At 31.9% G+C, this 23,242-nt stretch overlaps 12 protein-coding genes across 12 annotated transcripts; 6 read left to right on the forward strand and 6 right to left on the reverse strand.

Annotated features, from left to right (window-relative positions):
• Nucleotides 1-272: 272 nt before the first annotated feature.
• cand_031780 (uncharacterized protein) lies at nt 273-1,898 on the forward strand (the record flags this gene model as incomplete). The annotated part of the gene is made up of 1 exon (XM_067213404.1): nt 273-1,898. The coding sequence occupies one exon, from the start codon at nt 273-275 to the stop codon at nt 1,896-1,898; it is 1,626 nt and encodes a 541-aa protein (XP_067066655.1).
• A 349-nt stretch (nt 1,899-2,247) lies between these two features.
• cand_031790 (uncharacterized protein) lies at nt 2,248-2,943 on the forward strand (the record flags this gene model as incomplete). The annotated part of the gene is made up of 1 exon (XM_067213405.1): nt 2,248-2,943. The coding sequence occupies one exon, from the start codon at nt 2,248-2,250 to the stop codon at nt 2,941-2,943; it is 696 nt and encodes a 231-aa protein (XP_067066656.1).
• A 383-nt stretch (nt 2,944-3,326) lies between these two features.
• On the forward strand, nt 3,327-4,136 carry cand_031800 (acyl-binding protein; the record flags this gene model as incomplete). The annotated part of the gene is made up of 1 exon (XM_067213406.1): nt 3,327-4,136. The coding sequence occupies one exon, from the start codon at nt 3,327-3,329 to the stop codon at nt 4,134-4,136; it is 810 nt and encodes a 269-aa protein (XP_067066657.1).
• Nucleotides 4,137-4,207: 71 nt separating this feature from the next.
• On the reverse strand, nt 4,208-5,056 carry cand_031810 (uncharacterized protein; the record flags this gene model as incomplete). The annotated part of the gene is made up of 1 exon (XM_067213407.1): nt 4,208-5,056. One exon carries the CDS (start codon nt 5,054-5,056, stop codon nt 4,208-4,210), a length of 849 nt encoding a protein of 282 aa, XP_067066658.1.
• Nucleotides 5,057-5,489: 433 nt separating this feature from the next.
• cand_031820 (uncharacterized protein) lies at nt 5,490-6,386 on the forward strand (the record flags this gene model as incomplete). Its single annotated transcript, XM_067213408.1, has 1 exon — nt 5,490-6,386. The coding sequence occupies one exon, from the start codon at nt 5,490-5,492 to the stop codon at nt 6,384-6,386; it is 897 nt and encodes a 298-aa protein (XP_067066659.1).
• Nucleotides 6,387-6,416: 30 nt separating this feature from the next.
• On the reverse strand, nt 6,417-7,538 carry cand_031830 (ubiquitin carboxyl-terminal family 1 protein; the record flags this gene model as incomplete). The annotated part of the gene is made up of 1 exon (XM_067213409.1): nt 6,417-7,538. One exon carries the CDS (start codon nt 7,536-7,538, stop codon nt 6,417-6,419), a length of 1,122 nt encoding a protein of 373 aa, XP_067066660.1.
• A 130-nt stretch (nt 7,539-7,668) lies between these two features.
• On the reverse strand, nt 7,669-10,224 carry cand_031840 (SNF2 family N-terminal domain-containing protein; the record flags this gene model as incomplete). Its single annotated transcript, XM_067213410.1, has 1 exon — nt 7,669-10,224. One exon carries the CDS (start codon nt 10,222-10,224, stop codon nt 7,669-7,671), a length of 2,556 nt encoding a protein of 851 aa, XP_067066661.1.
• Nucleotides 10,225-11,646: 1,422 nt separating this feature from the next.
• cand_031850 (uncharacterized protein) lies at nt 11,647-12,615 on the forward strand (the record flags this gene model as incomplete). Its single annotated transcript, XM_067213411.1, has 1 exon — nt 11,647-12,615. The coding sequence occupies one exon, from the start codon at nt 11,647-11,649 to the stop codon at nt 12,613-12,615; it is 969 nt and encodes a 322-aa protein (XP_067066662.1).
• Nucleotides 12,616-12,893: 278 nt separating this feature from the next.
• Nucleotides 12,894-14,579, reverse strand: cand_031860 (uncharacterized protein; the record flags this gene model as incomplete). Its single annotated transcript, XM_067213412.1, has 1 exon — nt 12,894-14,579. One exon carries the CDS (start codon nt 14,577-14,579, stop codon nt 12,894-12,896), a length of 1,686 nt encoding a protein of 561 aa, XP_067066663.1.
• Nucleotides 14,580-15,024: 445 nt separating this feature from the next.
• On the forward strand, nt 15,025-17,472 carry cand_031870 (protein kinase domain-containing protein; the record flags this gene model as incomplete). Its single annotated transcript, XM_067213413.1, has 1 exon — nt 15,025-17,472. The coding sequence occupies one exon, from the start codon at nt 15,025-15,027 to the stop codon at nt 17,470-17,472; it is 2,448 nt and encodes an 815-aa protein (XP_067066664.1).
• A 124-nt stretch (nt 17,473-17,596) lies between these two features.
• On the reverse strand, nt 17,597-20,755 carry cand_031880 (uncharacterized protein; the record flags this gene model as incomplete). The annotated part of the gene is made up of 1 exon (XM_067213414.1): nt 17,597-20,755. One exon carries the CDS (start codon nt 20,753-20,755, stop codon nt 17,597-17,599), a length of 3,159 nt encoding a protein of 1,052 aa, XP_067066665.1.
• Nucleotides 20,756-21,090: 335 nt separating this feature from the next.
• Nucleotides 21,091-22,512, reverse strand: cand_031890 (CRAL TRIO domain-containing protein; the record flags this gene model as incomplete). The annotated part of the gene is made up of 1 exon (XM_067213415.1): nt 21,091-22,512. The coding sequence occupies one exon, from the start codon at nt 22,510-22,512 to the stop codon at nt 21,091-21,093; it is 1,422 nt and encodes a 473-aa protein (XP_067066666.1).
• Nucleotides 22,513-23,242: the final 730 nt, after the last annotated feature.

Genomic DNA, 23,242 nt, shown 5'->3' on the forward strand with positions numbered 1-23,242 from the left:
AGTTCCTTTTTAAGTTAATATCCAACTATTATGAATTCTAAAATTATAAAGAGAATTCACTATGAAGGTGTGATTTAGTTAGCTTATGTCAGATATTTGTAGTATGTATTTACTAGGGTATATATTTTATTATAAAGATGTTTTGTGAGGAGTTACCGCCCCTGTTGATGGCGGGGTTTTCTGACTTTGTGTGAGGATGGTACAAAGGCGAAAGATTTCAGCTTGTGTTTAATGGAGCAAAATAACAATTTAATAAAATTGTATACTTCAAAATGGATAAAGGGCTACTACAATCCGTTTTTCATCCGGATACAGCATCTCCATCGGGATATGTCCTAAATGAATTGGCAAGTTCTAGCTTTAACCAAATAGATGGATGTAGTTTTTTGGTAGATTATTTAATGCGCAAACTAAAGAAGGATGATCCAGCAACTAAATTTAAATCTTTACGTATTATTAAGCATATCTGTGATCGTGGAAGCCCTGAATTTCGTCATGTTGTACAACGTCATATACATCAAATTAGACTATGTCAGAATTATCGTGGACCAATAGATCCTCTATATGGAGATTCTTTATCTGAATTAGTTAGAGAAGAGGCATGTAGCTGTATAAATTTAATCTATAATAGTGGCACCAGCAATAGTAATAGTATATACAAGAAAATTAATTCTAACTATAATAACTCAGTATTAGCAAATGAGTATGCTAAGCCCAATGACAGAAATCATATGAATAGCAATGAATCTCTTAGAATAAAGAATTTAAGTAGAAGAATTGAGGGATTTGGAAGTCATTACTTCTCAAGAGATATCGGTGGAATTAATAGTGATAATAGATATCTTTCTAGTTATGGCTACTACACTTCAAAGATTGAATCTAGTAATAATGTTAAAAATAACTTCACGATTCATAACATTTCCCAAATTGGAAATTCAATACTTGTCAATACTCAAAGTGGTAACTTTGGGCAGGTAATAGAAGACTTATCAGATGTTATACTGAAAGTAATACCGAGCAAGATGATTGATAGTTTTTCAAAATATTGTAAATCTGCTAATAGTAATCAAGAGTTTAGTGGGAGTGCTTCTAATTTCAGTAATAAATTCCCTGTATCACATAGCAGAAAAGATTTCTCAACTTTCCAACAAACTAATATGAGTTCATCAAGTGAATTTAAACCACCATTAACTAATATCAAAGATTCAAGAGGTATTTGGGAGACACCATTTACAACTCAATCCTCTAAGTGTCTAAGTTCTTTCAAATCACCAGAATTTACTGAAGCGAAACTGACTTCAATTCCAAATATACTTGAAAAGAATTTGATTGATAGTTTCTGCTCACCATGTGGCTTAAAAGTGACTCCATCACATGAACTATTACAAGAATATGTCCAAAAATCTGTCAAGTTGGATGTTTGTGTGGTGATATCCAAGTTGCATGAAAGACTAAAATTATATATAGAATCGTCAATCGAATGGAAAGTTGTATATCGAATATTATGTCTTTATATTGCATTACTTGAGATGAATGAAATAAGTAAAACAGCTTTAATAGAGTATGTGTTTAATAAAAATAATGACTCGAATTTTATTGAATTGCTAAAATCCATTAACGAAGACTATCACCCAATGTGTTATAGAAAGTCTCAACAACTACAGCAGTCACTAAATAAATCAAATACATCTCAATTTTCAAGTGAATTTTCTGATAAATCAGAAGATCTCTTAGATTTAACATCTAAGGATGATAATAATATCTTTAAGAAAGGAGTAAATTGTTCAGTAAGTAAATTGTTTGGTAACTTGTCCATTAAAGGTATACAGCCCAGAAAATATAGCCAACAGGAAAATACACAGACCACAAATAATTCCTTAATTGACTTAGAGTTTTAATAATAATTATTTGAACTTGTTTGATATATTTATGATCTCAAACTATACAATTATTTGCAAAATAAGATATATTTAGGTTAACTCTCAGCATATTGCATAAATTTTATATCATTCACTTGGAGTATATTTAAATACTTTATCTATTATTTACTCAGTTCTTTTCTGAATTTTCATTTTGAAGCTTAAAAATATGTAGTCAAATAATAGCTCCTTCAGTGTAGATTATACTTTTGTTATACCATGTAGTAGTGTGTGGCGCATTTTTTCTCGCAACGTAGGCTACCAAGCATGAGGAAGCTTTTACTTAGAGTGGCTATCAAGATATCTTACAGAAAGTTTCAAGTATATTATGGATATTTATAATGTTCGTTTATCAGAAATTGTGAGTTTACAAGATTCAATTAGGTCTGAACTACAAGATTCTATATTGAATAGAAAATCAAGTATTCAAGAAATACAACGCAGCACTGAGGAGATAGGTAACAAAATAATTCATAATATCACTGTCAAAGTTTTACAGCGTATTGAAACTATTATGGGAACTATGGAAGGGTTGTTGAACCGTTGTGAGGCTGTTGAGAAGAAACTGCATGAGTACAAAATTGTTCAAGTTAAAAAGACGAATTTTGAATCAGTAGATCATACTATCAACAATATAAAAGAAGATATAAGATCTTATTATCAGTGTATTGACAGAATAACTGGGGTGTTTATAAAGGTGAACGAGTATAATAGTAACCTTGTTAACAATATAAATCAAGAAATGACGAAATTACTTGACGATACGTCTCATGTGAAAATTCAAAGTGAGATTCAGAACTTCAATAAAAGTTTCGAAAACAATCCAAAACTTAATTCTTGTAATCCTAATAATCAATTTAGTATATTTATTAAACAAGAACTTAAAGGTATCCAAAATGCTCTAATTTCAGCGACTAAGCTTCGACAAGATGCTGATGATGATATTACGAATGCCATCAAGAAGTTCACTGAAACTCTCCAAAATGGGCTTACAATTGCTGTTTCAAATTATTCAGTTTCTTAGAATATCTCTAATTGGATTAATTATAAAGATAGTGCTGTGAATAATGCGCTGATAGCTTCTAGATTAACAGACTTCCCAAGAAGAAGTTGAGTTTTAACAAAACAATTGTTTATTTTGGGCTTAAAATCACTTTAAGTTCAACATAGCTTCTTGTTCAAAACACTTTATTTGGTCACTAGGTATTTCCTCGTAATTCCTTCGAGTATTACAGTTAATACCTTATTGTACCCACTTAGGCGGTTGGATTATTTAGTTGTTTGTAAGGCAAGATATATTACTACTAGTGTATTTAATAAGCGGTATAGCAATACATTATTAAACAATTCATTTAGGTAACTACTAAATATTTTTACCTTTCATTATCTCGATAATAATTTCAAGTTATGACTGATATACTGAATAAAAATGGACGCTTTGCTTTAGCAGCTAAATATTGTGCTAATCATGTTACCGACTTTACAAGTGATGAACTACTTGAACTTTACGGCTTTTATAAACAAGCAACAGTTGGAGATTGTATTACTACTAGTACATCACTTCTTTCCGTTTTCAGTATGAAGGATAAAGCAAAATCTAAAGCGTGGAGTGCATTGCGTGGTATGAAACCTGAGCATGCAGCTGATAAATATATTGAACTCATATGCAAGAAGAACCCTAAATGGGAAGAACCTTCATACAATGGTAAGATTCATGAAACATTATTTGTTAAGGGTGTTTCCACACCTATTAAGGATTCAGTTTTATATGAATCAGAGGAAAGATTTAATAGGCAGAGTATTTATATACTAAATAACTTAATTGACTCTGATATTGATATAAACTCACCTCTTGTTTCTGCTGCATTTTTTACTCAGGTAACTAATAATAATATCAAGCTAATTAGTAAAGTTTTAAGATATTTTCCAACATTGTCCAGCCTGATCTGCCTGGATGGAACTCCTGTTATACACTATGTATGTGACAGAGGGTATGTTGAGATTTGTGAAATTCTTCTGTATTACGGTGCAGATCCTAATGCTCAAGATTCTTTTGGGGACACTCCAGTACATATATCCTGTATTGCAGAACAGCTTGAATGTATAAGAATACTTAAGAAATATGGTGCTGATTTGACAATTAAGAACTATGATGGAGAAACTCCGGCTGATGTTGCACCTAGTGAGGAAATTTTGAGTTTAGTCAGTTTGATATAAATTTTGTTAGCCTAAAATTTTAGAAAGTATAATATTTTTGCTGAAATTAACAAGGGGCAGAAATGATACTTTCATTGATTATATACTATACAGCAATTATTCAAGCTATTTAATCTGCAAAATCTGCAACTATTGCATATATTGCAGCACGTTGAAAATGAATTTGATGAGTTGTAACAATTGAGACTCCCATTAGAGCTGTTACAAAAATTAAACCTTATTGCTGGAGGAAGACGATAAGGCATTGCTTGACTAGAACCCTGACAATGATATTTGCATTGGACTTTGTTCCTTGCCACCATTAACATATTTTGTTGAGTTCTTCCAAAACATGTTTTACATCCCAATTGATCGGACCATGGTTTAACTTCTGATGATGTGGAGTAATTTTGATTAGGGCATATATTGTACATACATATACACATTGTCCTTGGGCAAAGCGAGGTTAAATTACAATTTATCAGAGTTTCGCAAGCTTGATATGGGCTAAACATTGGATATATGTTCCTGTAATTTTTAGGTGAGGCGTATAGTTTTTCTAGCGATTTAGATATTGGCTTTTTAGATGTAGAATTTGGCTGTAGATATTTACTTTCTATAAATGTAGCTTGGTTTGCAGTTTTTTTTTGTGAAACTGTCCTTGATTTGTCCGTATCGAATTTCTTACTACTATCTGTTATTGCACTTCCTAATTTTTCGTATCCCTCCGGTTCTTGGTGTATAGGTGAGAAATTTAAGGAGTTGTAAATAGATGGAGATGAAATAGTTGAGTTGAGTTCTTCTGACTCAGATGTTTCTGATGGAGTTGCTGATTTCAACTGATTTGTTGGTTCTTTTAACTTTTTAATAAATTTGTACAATGAACTTTTTCTACCAATTTGTGCTAGTACTGAATTTTCCTTGTTAGAAGAATCTAACATGAAATTGCTCTCATTTAGAATTTTTTCAGGACTTGAGCTAGCTAGTTTTCAATGTCTTAAAAATAAGTTTAGACTTTTGTTTATAGTAAAAAGTCTATAGTCTAACCCCATACTCCACAGTGAAAAGTGTACAGGGTATGAAAAAATTTTTTTAAATACAGGTACTCCTTTTTGGTAGCTAAGTCGAGATTGAGTAGATACAAAATTCTAGAAATATTATGCATGTACTAGCATGCATAGGAATTTGTCAAACCGGGATAGAACAATTTAAACAAACTCCTATCAGGAATAGATGAAGTTTATGGCTGCATTATAAAGTATAAAATTAGTGGAAAAAAGGAGCTATTTAGGATTAATAACTGGAAAATTGTTTTTTATTGATTTATATTTAAACTTTGGTAGTGGGGAGATATTTTCTTTGAGAACTGTGGTTATGAAATGCTCTCAATGGAAAGTAGAAGTACTTTTAATAATTAAAACTTTTGTTCTGTTCTCTCTACTTTATAAGTCTTGGGTAACAACTATACCAGTAAACAGTCAAAAAGCTGGATTAAAGTTTTTGCAAGACATATGTAGGGCTTTGGAAGATTCAGATAATCCAAATTTGAAGAAGTGCTATGAATCCAATATATATTTCAATGAGTTCTTATGGGGAACAGCAAAAGTTTTAAATGAGTTGCAAAGATTAATATTTAAAGCTCCACTACCACTTAACAAACTAACGACGGAGTGCACTCCAATAAGTAAGGAGCAATGTATAACAAGAATAGAATTAAATTACGATGATATTGATAACCATATAGAGGTCAGTTACACAAAAGTAACTGAAATAATAACTCCGGTAAATCCTCTTTGCATTGTAAATAATAATATAGTCCGTAGAGGCTACAATGCTCTGTGGTTTACCCAAAGTAAACAGCAACTTCTCACTACTGGGACAAGTATTAATTTGGGTAGGGGATATCAAAGTTTAGTTCAATTAGAAGATACAAAAAACGGAATTTACAATATAATATGTCAAGATTTAAAGGTTTATTTAAACTCTAAGAGTTATTTAAAAGAATTGGATCAAGTAATATTTCAAGTAGCTAAGATAAAAAGTGCAAATTTGCCAATGTTTGTACCAATACTGCAGGGTATAAAGTTAGAAATCAAAGAATTTGATCTTGAATATCATACAATAAATACTGCATTAGATCATATAAAAATAAATTCGGAAGAAATAGCACGAGTAAATAGTGATACAGATGTCCATATATTTATGGTTAAACTCAACAATTGTCCATATTTAGGAGTATATTCAATTGTAGAAGTATGGAATTTCTCCTAAGCTATCTTCAGCTTGATATAAACTGCATCTCTACATAAGCTGTTTAAATTTCTTTGTAAGGAGACCTTTTTTTGAGGCATGTTTCATCATTGCTAGTACAAAGGGAAAAAAGTCATGTCTTCTTCTATTATTTTCCTCCCTCCATTTAAGTCTTACTAACTCTTCACTTCTTATTGTAAGTTCTATTTCTGTCAATTTGTCTCTAAGACTCTCGAATAGTCTTTTAAGTGAAGGAATATCATTTGGTAGCTCAGCAAGAGTTGTAGATGTAAGTATCTCATCCTCCTCAAATTCCCCCTCAAATTCTTGAATTATATCAAAGTCAACATCTTCACCATAACTCATTAATTTTAAAATAACCCTTTGTTTCTCTTTGAGCAGATTTGAAAGTTGAATTTTCGCTCTAAGTAGAGCATTAGGAACTATAGCCATTAAGCTAAATCTGATTTCATTATGAGAATCAGTATTATACAAAGAGACTCTCCTTCTAATCTCCTTTATCGCCAAAGGGACCCAATTCTCAGGAGAATTATAAAGTGTAGAAATGTTAGCATCGTCATTAATGGTGGAGTTATTATCAACATGTCCTAGTAATACAACACCAGATGCTAGACCATCAATTTCATAAACTGCATTTCTAAAAGGAACATAGCATATATAGTGAAAAGCATCACTTTCTTTATGTCCTTTTGTTTCTTTATCAAACTCTAGTGATGAGATAGGTTTAAATGAATTGTGAGCTGATCTTAAAATATCACTATTACCAATTGCTAAACCACACATATTTGGATCAAATGATTGTGTGAAGTCCTTTAGATCCTTTAAATGAGGTCCAATATTGATATCAAGTCGATTCAGAAGTATAGATAGTACTGCCTGAGTAGCACATGCATTGTTTACTACTTGGTGAGCATAGAACATTCCTGCAGGAGTATCTATTGGTATAGAAGATAACTGTGCGTGGGAAATGTCCGTATACTTAAATAAGAACATTAATCCATATATATTTCCATATTGTTTAATAATTGACTCTATGCTAGAGTCACAAATCTCATAAACTTCTGTAAACTGGACTTCTTCAACCCCGAACCTCTCAACAAGTTCTGTTAATACAGCTGGATCACTTTCAATTGTACACCAGTCACTTGACATCTTCTTAATTTATTGATATAGTTGCACTAAGTTAAAGTGGATACTGCCGGATTCTCTAAAATTCATAGCACTTGCAAGCTACTCCCAGTAATGAAATAAGGCGGCGTATACAGCGCTATTGCCAAATAACTTAATCATTAGAGTCTATGTTTTCCACCAGCAAATCATGTTCAGTCATATCCTCATCAGAGGAGAAGTTTTCACTTTCACTATCAAGTTCTTCTGAATATTCATCTGTCAATTCAGTCTTCTTCTTTACTTGCGTTTTTTGACCAAAAACATTAACTACTAAATTATTCACGTTCTGCCCATCTTTATTTTCCTTGTCTGCTTCTTCCCCAGACTGGATCACATCTTGTAACTCGACTCTACACCCCATTACAAAAGATACAGGCTGAAACCCTGGAGGGAGATCAAGTGGATTTACAGTAACTTTTTCTTTTATTTCCATTTCACTATGACACTCTGCTAAGGTTTCTGCTAGTACTTCATCTGGCACTTGCAATACATCGTGATAGTGTGCCCATGTATTTAAATTATCTTCCTCTAACTCCTCAAGCTGGGGAATCATATAGTTAGTTTGGCCATTGGTATAGCATCTACTACATTGAATCATTTCGTGTGTATCCGAAATTGTTTCTTCTCTTAAGACAAATAAATCTCGAACCAAATCAGCAGAAATTGCATCCTTTAACTGGTTGTCTCCGCTTGTTGTCACTAGCATTGCGCTAAGTCCATCTTTACATAACTGTCTTTGGTATATCTTCTCCTCAATTGTTCCAGTAGAAAAAAAACGATAAATATAACAGTTTTTCTTTTGTCCATCTCTCCAAACTCTAGCCAAAGCCTGCTTATCATTTGCAGGATTCCAGTCAGGATCAAACATGACAAGTCTGTTTGCTCCAATCAAATTTATGCCACAGCCTCCTGCTTTTGAAGATAATAAAAATGCAAAGCTATTAGAGTTAGGGTCATTGAATATCTTAACCATAGAGTGTCTTTTAGTAATACTGGTTGATCCGTCAAGTCTCACACAGGGAACTTGAAGGTCTCTACAAAGTCTCTCAAACACATCCAAAGTTTGGGTATAGTTACTTACTAAGACAACTCTATCATCCGTACTTCTACGTATTTGAAAAAGAAGCCTAGATAACAAGTAAAGTTTTCCACTAATATCAGGTCTGGATTCGTAAGCTGACCTATTATTCCCAACTCCTCTTCTAGATGATACACCATTTCCAAATCCTCCACTTGTATAACTTCTACTTTGAGCCTGTTCCAAGTATTTCTCGCAACCCTCAAAACCTCTACCATAGCTTCCTGAGCTTTTTGGTTTAATTAGGGAGGGATGATTGCATAATTTCATAAGAGATTGAATAGAAGATAGAACTTGACCAGTAAGCCCAATTGGTCGACTATTCCCACAGGATGTTTCAGTATCAAGCATCTTCCTACAAGCTGCTGATCTCAAAAACTTTTTATACAAGTAATTTTGAAATGGAGTTAGGCGACAAAAGATATTGAGTATTATTTTTGGAGGCAAAACCTTAGCTAGAAGTGTATTTGCTCTTCTTAGGATAAATAAATTTGTTATATTTGAAAGTTCTTGAAGTCTTTGAGCAGCAAGGTCTTGTTGGTATTCAGTAGCATCTGGTTCTCGTCCTTCTAGAATAGGATTTGCATATATTTTGCGAAATGTTGATACATCTCCGAGAGCTTGAGGATTTGCCAATGAAACAAGGGAGTAGAATTCAATCAAGTCATTTTGAATAGGAGTGCCACTTAAAAGTAATCTTTTTTTTGCAGGTAAATTATTTATAGCTATCGAAGTCTTGGTTTTGTCATTCTTCAGTCTGTGAGCTTCATCGCATATAATTAAATCTATAGGTACTCCATCTAGGTTAGAGACATGCATTCTAAACGTTTCATAAGATGCTATAAGTACTCTCGAAACTCTATCATATTTAAATCCTGCAAACATTGAAATAACTTTTTCTCTATCCTTTTCAGCAACAGCTGTGCAAGGACATTTACCTAATAACCATTTCTCTATCTCATAAGCCCAATTTTTAACTAAAGATGCAGGACATACAACGACAGCTTTTCTAACAGCAGGTTTACCATCAAATCCTTGGTTTAAAAGTGTCCACAAAATTGTTATCGATTGCAATGTCTTACCCAGTCCCATATCATCTGCTAGTATACATCCATGGCCTTCAAAGGCTCTTAGTCCCATCAAGCATTCAAACATAAATTTAACCCCTGATCTTTGATGCTCTCTTAGCCACTTTGTTAAGATATTATCTACTTCAATTTTGTGTGTTCCATCATTTTCTTTAGGTTCCCATAAAATCAACCTATCTATTAGTGCATGCTCAGATAAAGCTGGGAGATCTTCACCAATTTTTGGAGATAGTTTAAAGTTTGGAATTTTCAAAGCATTACCATAAAGAGAATCACGTGGAATTCTACACCCCAGTGTCATTCTCTGACTCTCAACACTTGATCCAGGAATATGTCCAGACATTGGGGACTTAAAGGGACGAAGTGTAATAGGTTTTCCTGAATCAACATTCAGTATTGACATAATTGGAACCCTAATAAGTGAAATTTCCATAACTAGCTCATCTTGTCCTTCATAATCATGAGTTTCTATTAATTTGCGTTTATTCCATGTCTTTATCATAGTAACTCACTTTAAAGGCAATCTTAACTTCTTCATAGACATACGATTCTCTGTAAATCAAGCAAAATATTATAGCGGGTCATTATGCATGCTACTAATCAAGCTTCAATATATAATTTAGGACACGTTTGATTGGCTGTTAATATAAAGAACATGTCAAATTGTTAAGTACCACATTACTTATAAAAATTTAAGATATGCAATTTATTCATCTAAATAATATCAGATATACAAGTACTATGAATAAAATATGAACTACAGAAGAAGTCTCTAATGAAAAATTTTAGTAGCTTAAACCAGCTATCCTTAATCTATAAGATGATATTTCCTATTTGAATCCCTTTTTATATTTTAGTTGAGCTTAATATTATCAAGTACTTAATTTACAAGTTAGGATTATGGATATACTTTAGATATTAATTGACGACTTAAAATAGTTGATAGGATGTAAATATATTTATATTCACTTTAAGTCTGATTCCTTTATATCTAAAGATAACATTGCAAGTATTTGCAATTAAAATATAGTTTCTGCAAACCACTTTTATCTGGACATATTGTCCACCTAATAGCTGTGGATCTGAGTTTGTAATTTAAATCCATATTTCTCCTAAAAATGAGATATATCAGAATTCCTTAATTTAGACTTATTGGTCCAAAAAATACTCCTCAAATTCAGCAAGTCGCCTATAATAATATCATATTGAACTCCTGCTTAAACTATATTTGCAATATTAGTAATAGTGATATATTGCTGGAAAATTGTAGTGTTTCATCAGTAAATAGTTATTACCTACACCTCTTGAGACTTCACCATCTATTTAGGATAAAGGAAAGTCACTATTTAAGGCGCATTATAAGATTACAAAAAACCGCGTCATATGGAAACTTCCAAAAGCTTTTTCAACTATTAGCATCACTATCCATAAATGACCTACGTACTTTCTGTTGCTTGCTACAATCTAAAAAATTTATACCTTAACAAACAGTATAACACCTTACCGGGACTATTTAAATAAATAAGGTTCTACTGTGTAAATACCAATACTTTGCAAACTTTTTATTTTCATTAGTAAAAAGTAGAGAAATCTTTAACAGGAATAATGCGCTATACATAATAGTATTACTGGCTTTGCATGTATCTTTTTTTTTTAATAAAAAAATTAACCAGAATTAAATATATTTATAGTCATAACATCAGTATACTTTATGAATATACTGTTGTGACTTCATTTATTTGATAGCTCAATCTACAGTTGTATACAATGACATTACTAAATATTTTTAGGTGTCTACTTAACACAATGACACTTTGTTACCGCTTATTTCCTCGTTATTGTTTGACAAATTATAGATGAGTTGGTATCCTATAGTAGAGTAGATAGAAGCACAGATAAATATCCTATATACCAAATTTATGGAATGCTGAATAACTTACATAGACAGGAACCTTTTGCTCCTATTAGAGAATTTGAGAAAAAACGAAGTAATGGCAAAAAGTGCAGAATATGGAAATATAATCGTAAATTGCAACTTCCGGATATACAATATGAAGGAAACACTTTGGATAGACCCATTACAATGATTTTATCCCTATATAATAGTGAATCAGAGCAAGAAAAAAGAATTAGAAGTGATGGTAGTCCTCCGTGCACAGAACTAATGCAAACACTCCAACATACCAGAATTCCTCAAAGTAGTAAAGTAAATTGCCATGTAAATAATGAGCTGAAAAGTATTAATAGTAATTTATTAGAGTCTGATCAAAGAAATTCAAAAAACTTTCTGGTATGGGTCGATGAGGAAAGAATAGAATTTGACACTAAGGAAACAGTATGCTCAAACGAGCAATTCCTTTCAAACTGGGCTCAAAGTCGTGAAGATCATGATACTCCAAGAACTCCTCAGTATGATCATGAATATACCGACTCAGAAGTCTCGACGCTATCGTCAGAGCCATCATTATTTACATTACCATCGCAATCTTCTATATTAACTCCAAGGAATAGTAGTTGTATTGTTGGTCTGTCAGATCAGTATAATCAGTACATTCTCCAAAAAATAAGTAACAGTAGTGGTGCCGGAAGTAATCCCACTAGTGAATATCAAATTTCTAACAACTTTAATAACATATCAAACTCAGGATCAACACCCTCAAATAGAGCGCTTCGTCAACTTCATACATCTAGTATAAATACTTGTATTAATATTAATTCAATACTACATCAATGGACATCTTATTTTAGTAACAAGTACTCCATTGAAGTTAATGAACTTGATCAGGCAAATCAGTACTTTATGAGCCTCGATAATAGAACATTAACAGCATCTACCAATGCTTTAATATATATGAGCTATTGTGCCCGTAATGCTCAGTTAAGAAGATGTTGAAATCTATTTTTAAGTCTTGAGAGTTGGATTTAGGTAGATATAGAAATTAACAAATTAATTGGCAAATTATTGGTAGTGTTAGTTAATCATTATTACGAATATTACGAATTATCTGTTGGAAGTAGTTAATTAGTGCACATGTAACTTGATATTAGTTCTTATTATTACTTAAATAGTTGGAATTATCAAATATATATTTCATATTTCTTATATAATCTAAATCTCCTAATAATTAACTTCGAAAAAATTATTATATATCTTTAACTATTAATAGTTTCTTAAGTCAAACCATAATCCAATTTAGTACCTACAGGTATATCCATTTTAGGAGAGTAATATGATTGGGCATATATCTGACCAGGAATCTCCTTTATAGATGAATAATTTTTCTTACATTCAATTGGATAAGATAAAGGAGGTAAAACGCTATATAGTGCAGTTTTGTTACGCCTCTTATTATTTCCAGTTAATTCGGCCCTATATTCATCTAATTTAGACTCATCCGATTGCATTTGCATTATTAATTTATGTCGTATCCTATCAGGCCTTATAGGCATATATTCCCAGTTATTAAATTCTAACTGTATACTTCTTTCCAGTCTCTTCCCTTCTATTTCTCCATAGAATGACTTTGCATATTTAATTATTTTATTAGTTAAGAAACGTGGCTCCACAGGAAATGTGACTATACTTGCTTTTTCTCCAAATGAAGTTTCTTCTATACCAAAGTTTTTATCAGGATCATCTTGTTCAGAATTTCCACTTTTTAGTGGTTTATTCTTACTCTCAAGTCTACGGATAACACGAAATCTTGTTATAGCTGTAGCAAGCGGATACAGAAATATATCTAACAAAGGAATATGCTGAGCCATTGAGTTCAGCAATAGGTCCCATTGAAATATATTGTAACTGAACATATAACTTTTAGCAGCTATAAACTTAAATAATTTTGGATTATCGAATACAAATGCTAAGTGAAGAAAATATTGAGCATACTGTGCCCTACAGTTCCAGGCTGAACTTCCACCAAGAATATCTAGAACTTCCGTCATTGGAGTTAATATGTTGAAAATAAATTCAATGATTTTCAGTCCCGGCAGCCTGTTTCGTCTAATTATATTGACGAGTCTACGAGAATCACCTGGATCCTTCGGATTAAGTTCCTCTTGGGTTTTGTCCATTATTGGATATTCATCAAATAGAACTTTCATTAGTGCTAAATAGAATAAGGGGAATTTCATAGATTTATATATTAGACCACTAGTCTCACTACAAAACTTTTCGTATGTTGGTTGGTAATTTGTCACTAGAGTGACAACAATCTTTGATAATTCTGTAAGAAACTTGCAGATAGAATTCAGTTGATCAGTCCAAGATTCATCTATCAACTGCTGACGCAAGGTATCAATTAAATTCTTTTCATTCATTAGCTCCTCAGCTGAGGCTTCACAAGGAAATTGAAATATTGCAGCCTGAGTAATAGGCTCTTTATATCCTATTACTTCCAAGAATTCTTTTGGTGGTACTACAGGGTCCTTGTACATATCCTCTCGTAATTGAGTATTACTGAAATTGGGACTATTGCTTCCCTGGAACGTACTTCTTATTGAATATTTATAATCTAAGGGTAACAGAGTGAAACCTCTTCCATCTTCATTTGTAATTCTGAATGTATAGTTAAGTTCACACTTCTTTCTCTCTTTCAAGTAAAATAACATGTCATCCTTTATGTTTTCCAAATGATCAAAAATCGATCCAGAGCATAGTATACACTGGAGTAGGCTCTCAAAAAGAAATAATGAAAAAGTTAGTATATTTTGGTTAGATTCATCCAAAAAAAATGAGGAATTCAAGCTTTTAAGGGATCTGAGAAATTTATTGAAGTCTCCAGATAGAAGCAGTTGATGGAGCTCTGGTAAGCCTTGAAATTGTATATTTGTGTTCTCGTATTCTATAGTATCCATAATTCTAAAGTAGATGTTCCATACCTTTGATTCTTTGTTAGTAATTTGAAGTTCAGATTACTCAAGGTAGTTAATACCTGTCAAAAGCAGACTCCCGGAGCTTTGTACCAAGCTTCTATATATACAGCGCCAAGAAGGATGCGGGGATATGAGTATTGTGTGTAATCATTTGGTGTGTGCATAGATAAATTAGAGGATGAAGTTCCTTATATTTAATTGCAGAAGAATTCAATGAATAGAATACTACTATCATTATAGACTATCAAAGGTGTTAGTATAAGGATTTCGTGATTCCGTGGATTCTTTTATTTCATTGTGCGGCAGTCTCGACTTTTTTTCAGGGGTTAACTTCGAGCTTGTATCTTTTATATAAAGAAACTATTTAAGACTATCTAGTCTATACAGAATATAGATATACTACAATACATCCTATTTGAAGATTAGCATGACATCTCGTATATCTAACCGTTCGACTGTCTCTTCAAGCATCAATGTCAGTACAACTAAAGTGCAAAGCTCAAGAACTCCCAGTACAACAAATACAAGCAGCAGTAGAGCAACTCGAAGTATGGTCTCTACATCTGATCCTAATTCTGCTAGTTCTTTACGAAGTACAAGTAAAATAGCTAGTAGCTCAACTGGGAGTAACAATTATGTTTCGAAAAATAAAAAACAATCTAAAAATACGACTTATCAAGATTCTCCTTCAGACTGCTGCCCTTGTAAAGGAGAAACTCTAGATAGTGAAGCTGAAATAGTAACATTTCACAGGCAGATATTTTCTAATCGCAGTAGCGTGAGCCTTAGTGACTTTCATACAGTTGCAGTTATAGGTCAGGGTGGATATGCTATTGTAAGACTAGTATTTGATAAAATGACAGGTCATATTTATGCGCTTAAGCAAGCTAAGAAAAGTCAACTCATATCAAATAAGAACCCAGATGAGAATAGTTTTTCATGCGATACTAATGTTAACTTGAAAATAAATAACAGTTATTTATCTTCTTTAGACATCCCCTCTACAATAAATACAGGCCTTATGCTCAACACTGAAATTAGTCTAATGTATAGTTCTAAGAGTGAATGGATTACCAGATTATATTATTACTGGGAAGATTCTCACTTTTATTACATGTTGATGGAATATATGCCAGGGGGTGATATGATGCGTCATTTGATGGAATATCACACTTTTGATGAAAATACAGCAAAATTCTATATAGCTGAGGTTATTTTAGCTCTTGATTATCTTCATAATAATCAAGAGTATATTCATAGGGATATCAAACCTGATAATATATTATTAGATGAAAAGGGGCATATAAAATTAGTAGATTTTGGACTTTCAAGAAACATAAAAAATGAAAATAAGCAGCATCCTTTTGTATCAAATGTAGCGAATGAATTGCAGACATCGGAGATTTGGACAGTCCCGACTAACATAATTAAAACAGATCCTAAGGTATCCAATAAAAAGTCTTGCAATTCCACAATAGTTGTTCATGATCCAAATTTCCAAGCTGGAACCCCAGACTATATGGCTCCTGAAATACATAGGGGAGAACCATATAGTTTAAGTGCAGATTTATGGAGTGTTGGAATAATAATATATGAAATGCTTTTTGGTGGTCCTCCCTTATCAGATCCAGGTCAAAACTCGCTTATCACACGAAAAAAGGTTATGAATTGGGACAAGTATTTCTATTTACCCTCAGAACATCACAAATATTCTAAAGATGCTCTAGATCTTATATGTTCTTTAGTTTGTGAACCCCAAAATAGACTTAAAAGTACTAGAGAGGTTATGAAACATCCCTTCTTTCGTGGTATTAACTTTACGAATGTCAGATCTCAGAAAGCTCCAATTAAACCAGTTATCAAACATTCCCTTGATCATTCTAATTTTGACAATTTCCCTTTAGATACTATTATTAATTTTTACAAATCCTCCCAAGTCCCATATACTTTGTCAAACGATGCACTAGATACATTTACTAATAACATAACTAACTATTTTGGAATTAATTCTGGAAATCTCGGAATGTCCTCTTTTGAAGTGGCTCCCCCCTCTCCAGTCACAGTTTCAAAATCTAATGATGCAAGCTGCCCCTCTCTATGCATGAAGAATCACAACGTACCTTTATTTGATTCATTTAAGTGCTACACTCCCAAAGTTATGACAATGAACTCTAATGATTCAATTTCTTCAAGAAGAATTCATACCCCAAATACTATTAATAGGCCAATATCAGGAAATAATATTGTACGCAACTCTTGGATGGTCAGAGGTTGCAGCCCAGCACCGCATTTGCAATTACCTCTAATCACTAATTCAAACTATCCTATTAATAATCCAGTACCTACGAAATTAAGTATGAGATATCCTTCACCAATTTCCCAAGTCCCTATTAAGTACTCTGTTCAGCAAATCAATCCACACTTCTTGTCTAGTAGATCTTTTTCCCCAATGCCTCAATCAATTGAAATTGTCCCAAATGATCTTCAATCTCAAAAAATAGCTTCTATTATAAATTCAAGCAATTCAGTTTCTACCAAAATACTTTGCAAAGATAATATACAGACTAATGAAAGTACAAATAAACTTACTTCATCTAGAAATACTACAGCTTCAATAAAAACTGTTCTTAGTTCAGTTAAAACGTCAAACTCTCCCAAGATAAATATTAATAATGGTAATTTTACTGATGAAAAATTAAGATACACCTCAAATCTACTTAATCAAACTAATACTCAACGACCATCTATAAGCTCCTCTGTTGCCTGCAAAAATCAAGCTATACTTGAGACTCTTCGTAGTAAGACTGGTTCTACAAAGCCTTTCGTAAATACTTTAAGACGAAACATTGCCTTAGTCAACAATGAGCCAAGGTGATCATAAATAAGTGATTTAAATATTATAATATAGGAAATATTTAATTTCAGTTTTTCAGTGAATATTATTGTTAGGATCTAATCATTTATATTCAATATTCAGTTATCTCATTTTTCTTCAACTTTCAACATAAAACAAAAAATGCATCTAGTCTTTGTTTTTTTTCACTTATACCGATGCAATTTTGAGTTGGATATATCATTTCTATATAATTGTGTAACTTTGTTGAAATATCAGTAATATCTTCAATATTCCTGTCAGTTTTGAGCAACTGGCCTAGACTGAAGATTTGTTGTGCATTGAGCATATTTAATATAGTGTGTTGCAATGAGTTAAAATTTCGACGAATCCTTCCGAAGTAGAAGTTATTAATAAATTTCTCTAAAGTTACTTTTCTCATAATCTCACTTACTCTAGTAGGGTATTCATTATTTTTTTCTTTAATTACTCCCATTATAGATGTCCTTAATATATTAAGCTCAGAATCATATTTGAAATGGTTAAAGGCAGTTAGGATAGTAGTATATAGTGCTTCCATAATAACTGAAAGCTTGTAAGAATTATTTTGTAGCTCTTGTATGTATTGTCTTACACGCTTTTTCAAAGCTTTGTGTTTACTGTGATTCATACTATAAAATCTCTGATAACCATCTTTATTTATTTTTGGTAATAAGTGGATAGAAAATTCATTCAACACAACTATGATCAACATTTGCCTTATAGCCTTTTTTAATGAGTATGACAGCATATTAAATCCTGTTACCTTCAAGTCAATATATTGCATTTGATATAACAATTCAACGAATAATTGCAACATTTTAGTTTGCTTTTTAGAATTAATTGAGCACCTGCACAATGCAAAATTCGAAAAATCCGTACCAACAACAACGTAATGTGTCTTTCTACCTTCAAAATAAGGAAGTACCTTATTTTTAAAACCACTAACTTTTGTTATATCATATTTATTTTCAGTATAGGTATTCAAGTTTCCAATTTTATTTCTTACTTGATCAGCTTGTATAAGCATGTTGAGATCTTTAAGATTTACAACGGTAATTGGGAATTCTTGATTGATGAGGATATCTGGTCTATTAAAATATTTGCCCATAATTTTAGTAACGTGCTTGCTATAGGACATTCTTTCATTCTTGGGAAGATAAGGATCAATAAAGCCAAAATAACCATGTGATAGTAGACAAATATGCTTAGTATTTAATTTGGCTGTGGCTAGTTGGATTTGCTGGAATTCTGGTCTTTTAGATGCTATTATATTATCTAAAGTTGATGTATAAATATAAAATACATGCCTTAATAATTTTCTAGATCCTCTAAGTTGAGATCTCTTTCTATGTAGGTGATACCAATGTTTAAAAGACGATGACCAAGTATTTCCTACTTCCGTTACAAAGTGACCAAACTTTGTTGCTTTAATATCATTCGCTAATTCGTGAAACTCATGTAATACTTGTGATTGAGAAATCTGTTTAATCTTAGTTCCAATATCGTGAATAACTTTTTGAGATGCAATCTTATTTATTACTGATCTAGTCAAAGTTTCTTGATCTTTTACTAATGTACATACATGTGTTATTTCATGCATATGAGTATCTAATATATTTAAGCTAATTACTGTGCAAGAGTCATCTGGGTTATAAATAATTACTTTTTCTCCATATTCATCTACTCCATTTTGAGTAACTAAAGAGGGGAATATACTTTCGGTTAGAGATTTTCCGACCCTTGGATATAATAAATAAAGATATGCACGAATCTTCTTAATGGATTTGTCTAATTTAGTGATCTGCTGTTTAAGTTCTCCACATATCATTGATGCTAGGTTCATTCGACTGAGTATCAACACAGAGCTTAAATCTTTAATCAAATTCCCAATTTTTTTATAGTATTTTTCTTTAATAAAAAGAATAGACTTTTCATTAAAAGGTCCTTTTGTGATTGGACATTTCAATGATACAGTTTCTTGTATAAAAGGGTTATTTTCATGTTCAATAAAGAAGTTAGCAATAGTTTTAAGCAAGGCACTAGTTATATCCTGATTCAAATCACTTTCTGTCAAATTTTCACTTGATAAGGCTTTGTGTTTGGCTTTTGATAGTGGTAAACCCTCACCTGTATCAGCAGCAGCTCGAGAATTAGAGTATATAAGAGAGTATTTTTTGGCAATTTCTTTGCTATAAGTGGTTAATAATTCATAAAAGCTCTTTAATTTTTTATCGACTACTGTAATCTCATTTTGAGAACTTTCAAATTGATCAATGTGGTTTATATATGTCTGACAGAAGTTTCCAATTGACTCTAATAGTACTCTGACCTCTGCTAAAAGTATCAGTTTCTCAATATTTATAGTATATGTGTATTTATTAATCTCTATCTGTAAAATATTCAGATCTTCCAAAATTCTCTTAAATATACTGTAATACGGTGAGGCTTTTGTCGAAAACCATTCCTGAACATTTCTTTTTTTATTTAAAATTTTAAGGTCCCAGTCCTTATTGAGAATATCTAAAAATGTACTAATATCTTGTGCCAAAAGCTTAAATGGTATTATTGGTTTTATTTTATAATACAATTCAAAGATACTTTTTGTATTGAAAAAAAATAAGATAAATGCATCTGGATCTTGAGTAGGAAATAAACTTAATTGGCTAGTATAGTAATTATCAAGCATATTATGCTCCATACCTTTTAAAATAGATAATAACTCATTAATATTATCTAATTTAGCTGGTATATCTAATGGAAAGCCTAAACGATAACTAGCCGTGATATCATACATTATTTTGTCACTCAGGTATTTTTGAAGTAAATCAATTGTTGTATCACATACTGACTCATCTCTTTCAGTTTGAATTAGACAAAATATTACTGCTGATAGATTTTGTTCCAAGATTTCAATTATAGAGTAATCGCTTTTATTTTCATTATTTTCATCTATTAAGAATCTGTAAGCTGGGTTGATTAAAAATAGTATCAATAGTGCGCCTTGGCTTCTTGTCAATGGCTTTATTGTTCCAGAAATTGAGGACCATATTAGTGTAAGTGAGTCATATGGCGACAAAGTTGGGAATTGCGAAGATAGCTGAAGCATATTGTTTGAGAAAACATAACTGTCAACAGGCGATCTGTTCACGTGGTTTTTCAGATCTTTATCTATAAATAAATTTTGGTTAGCTTTAAAATTGTACGCTGCATCACATGTATCTTTCCAAAGTAGCAAGAAGTAAAATATTAGCTTTGCTTTTGAAATTGCCCATTTACTAGACATTTTGTTTTAAAGATTAGATTACTTCCAATGCATTGCAGCTTAAGTAATCTGTTTAAGGTGGATGCAGGGACGGATGCCTGTGTCTATCTTCTTTTTAAACACCTTTTTATACTTAAGCATTATTTAATTACTATAAGCTGTTAAACTTAATAAATAGGGTAATCTAAGGCTCTTTGTCTCAATCCAATAAGCTAAGTATAGTGAGTAATAAAGAGTAATTGATACACATTTTGTATGCATGAATAGGAAAGATACAAATACTGATAGTACTAAACCCTCAACAGTATTTCTATATATAGATAAATATATACAAATAAAAAATACTTAAATTTTACTTAATTATCTAGTTCGTTCATATTTGATGATAAATTAAATATATCCTGTAGTGAAGTAACCGATTTAACTTCTCTGCCTAAAATGTTGGATAGTTTAGAAGCTACTAATGGAGAGAAGCTCATATTAGGAAGGAATTTTAACCAAGTAAGCTTTTCAATATCATAATTTGGTGGAATCTCAACTGAAAACCCAGCAATAACCCCCAATGGTACTTTTGAAAGTAGTTCAGCTTGATCTAATTCTATCATATTTTGATTAGAACTGCAGGGATAAAATTTAAATGGATAAAAGTTTTCAGTTAGATCTGGACATTTCCCTCCATATCTTTGCTCAAGTTGATATGGTGAAATCATCTCAAGGAGTTCGTCGGAGTAAGCTCCATCAACAAAGCGAACTTTGCGAGCTGAAGTACCAGGCAAAGTAGATAGTAGAGCTGAGCTTAATAAATTTAAAAATATGGGACAATTTACAATAAACATACGATATACTCTCATCCTATAACGTGTATTAACCAGTGAAATAACTGATTTTAATGCCTGTATTGGTAGATCTGTAAATCCTTTGCCACTTAAATCAATAATAACATTCCAATTTTCAACCCTGCCTGCAACTTGCAAATATCTTAAGAAAAACTCTAAACAAAAGCATAATAGCTTTTGAAGTCTATTAATATCACCTTCTAGGAGATCCATTTTATCAATGCGTACAATTAACATTGGTCGACACTTATAGTCCCTTCCATGCCAATATATAGCTCCTAATTGTAGATCATCCTTAACATCAGCTTCATATATTGGAAGCTCTTCTATTCTAAAATTAAGGTTGGCAGTCATCATATCTAGTGTTTTCTGTAGATGAAATTGAGCAGAATACAGAAACCTAAGAGCCTGTATCCAAATAATATGGGGGAATTTAACTTTGTGATATTTGGCATAATGCCGTAGCTTTGTTAAACAGTTTTGTTCCTTTTTACTAAGAATTTGGTTTAAGTATATATATCTTAGATCTTCTTCAATAATGTCTTCCTCCTGAGGCTCATATAATAAACACTCTATAGTCATTGTATATGGATTTAGAGGTGTTTCAATCTCAACCTGTCCTAGACCTTCCAAAATACGATTGTATCTTTGATTTGAATTGACATTTGTATTTTTTTTAAGATTATTATCAACTATTGGTTTGAAAGGGGAATCATCTGATCCCTTTGAAGGTAAATCATTAAGATTCTTTGGTGTAAGCATGCTATCTGGCCCTTCTGTACATTCAATATCTGAATCCTCAATTGCTGATGTAAAGGACATGTTTTCAGATTCTGATTCTGAAGCCTCAACCATTCCAACATCTCTTAGTGCATCAATGATCTCTGTAATACGAGTCTCTTCAGATTCAACAAAAATAGAATTTTCATTTTTTGAAGTCATATTTGAAATTTTGCTGACTTCTTATTTAATCTTTAGTAGATAGGACGGATTGAATTGATATTTGCAATCAAGATTGATATACATCTACCAACATGGGATACTTTGATCTCAACTATTTGGCGCCACTATATTAAACGAGCATTGTGATACTAGGTGGGAGTGTCTTCACTAAGGTAAGGCAACAAAAAAGGTTAAAATACTATACATTTGTTAGCATAAAGTGATATGATGTGTAGAAAATTATGATTTATGATAGAATCAGAGATATTCAGAATAAAAAATTGGTGATATTTCACATATTACTCTATTGAAAGTAAAGAAGAAGTTAGAGTATATAATTTCCCATTACCTGTTCTGTATATATTTAACTTAGTTTAATATTATTTAGAAGTAGATACTTCTTAGAGTTACTTATTAGAGGTCTAGTAAATTATGAAAGACAAGTGTTATTCAGTCAAATTAATTTCTTGAAGTATAGCGTTAACTACTGGAATATAGATTTTGATTTGCTATCAAGTCTAATTATATGATATAATCCATTAGTATTAAGTTTACAATGTTATGAGCTTCTGAAAATTGCTCATACTTATTTAAAATATCAAGTTTCTTACATCATTACACCTTTGGCGCGTATTTTTAGGATCTATATTTATTGCATGTAAGTGCTACAAAAGAACTGGAAAAGTGGAAAACACTAACTTTTACTGGAGCATCTTTGATATGGTATTTT

Source organism: Cryptosporidium andersoni, assembly GCF_001865355.1.
Source record: "Cryptosporidium andersoni isolate 30847 chromosome Unknown contig_1, whole genome shotgun sequence".
Taxonomy (NCBI): Eukaryota; Apicomplexa; class Conoidasida; order Eucoccidiorida; family Cryptosporidiidae; genus Cryptosporidium; species Cryptosporidium andersoni.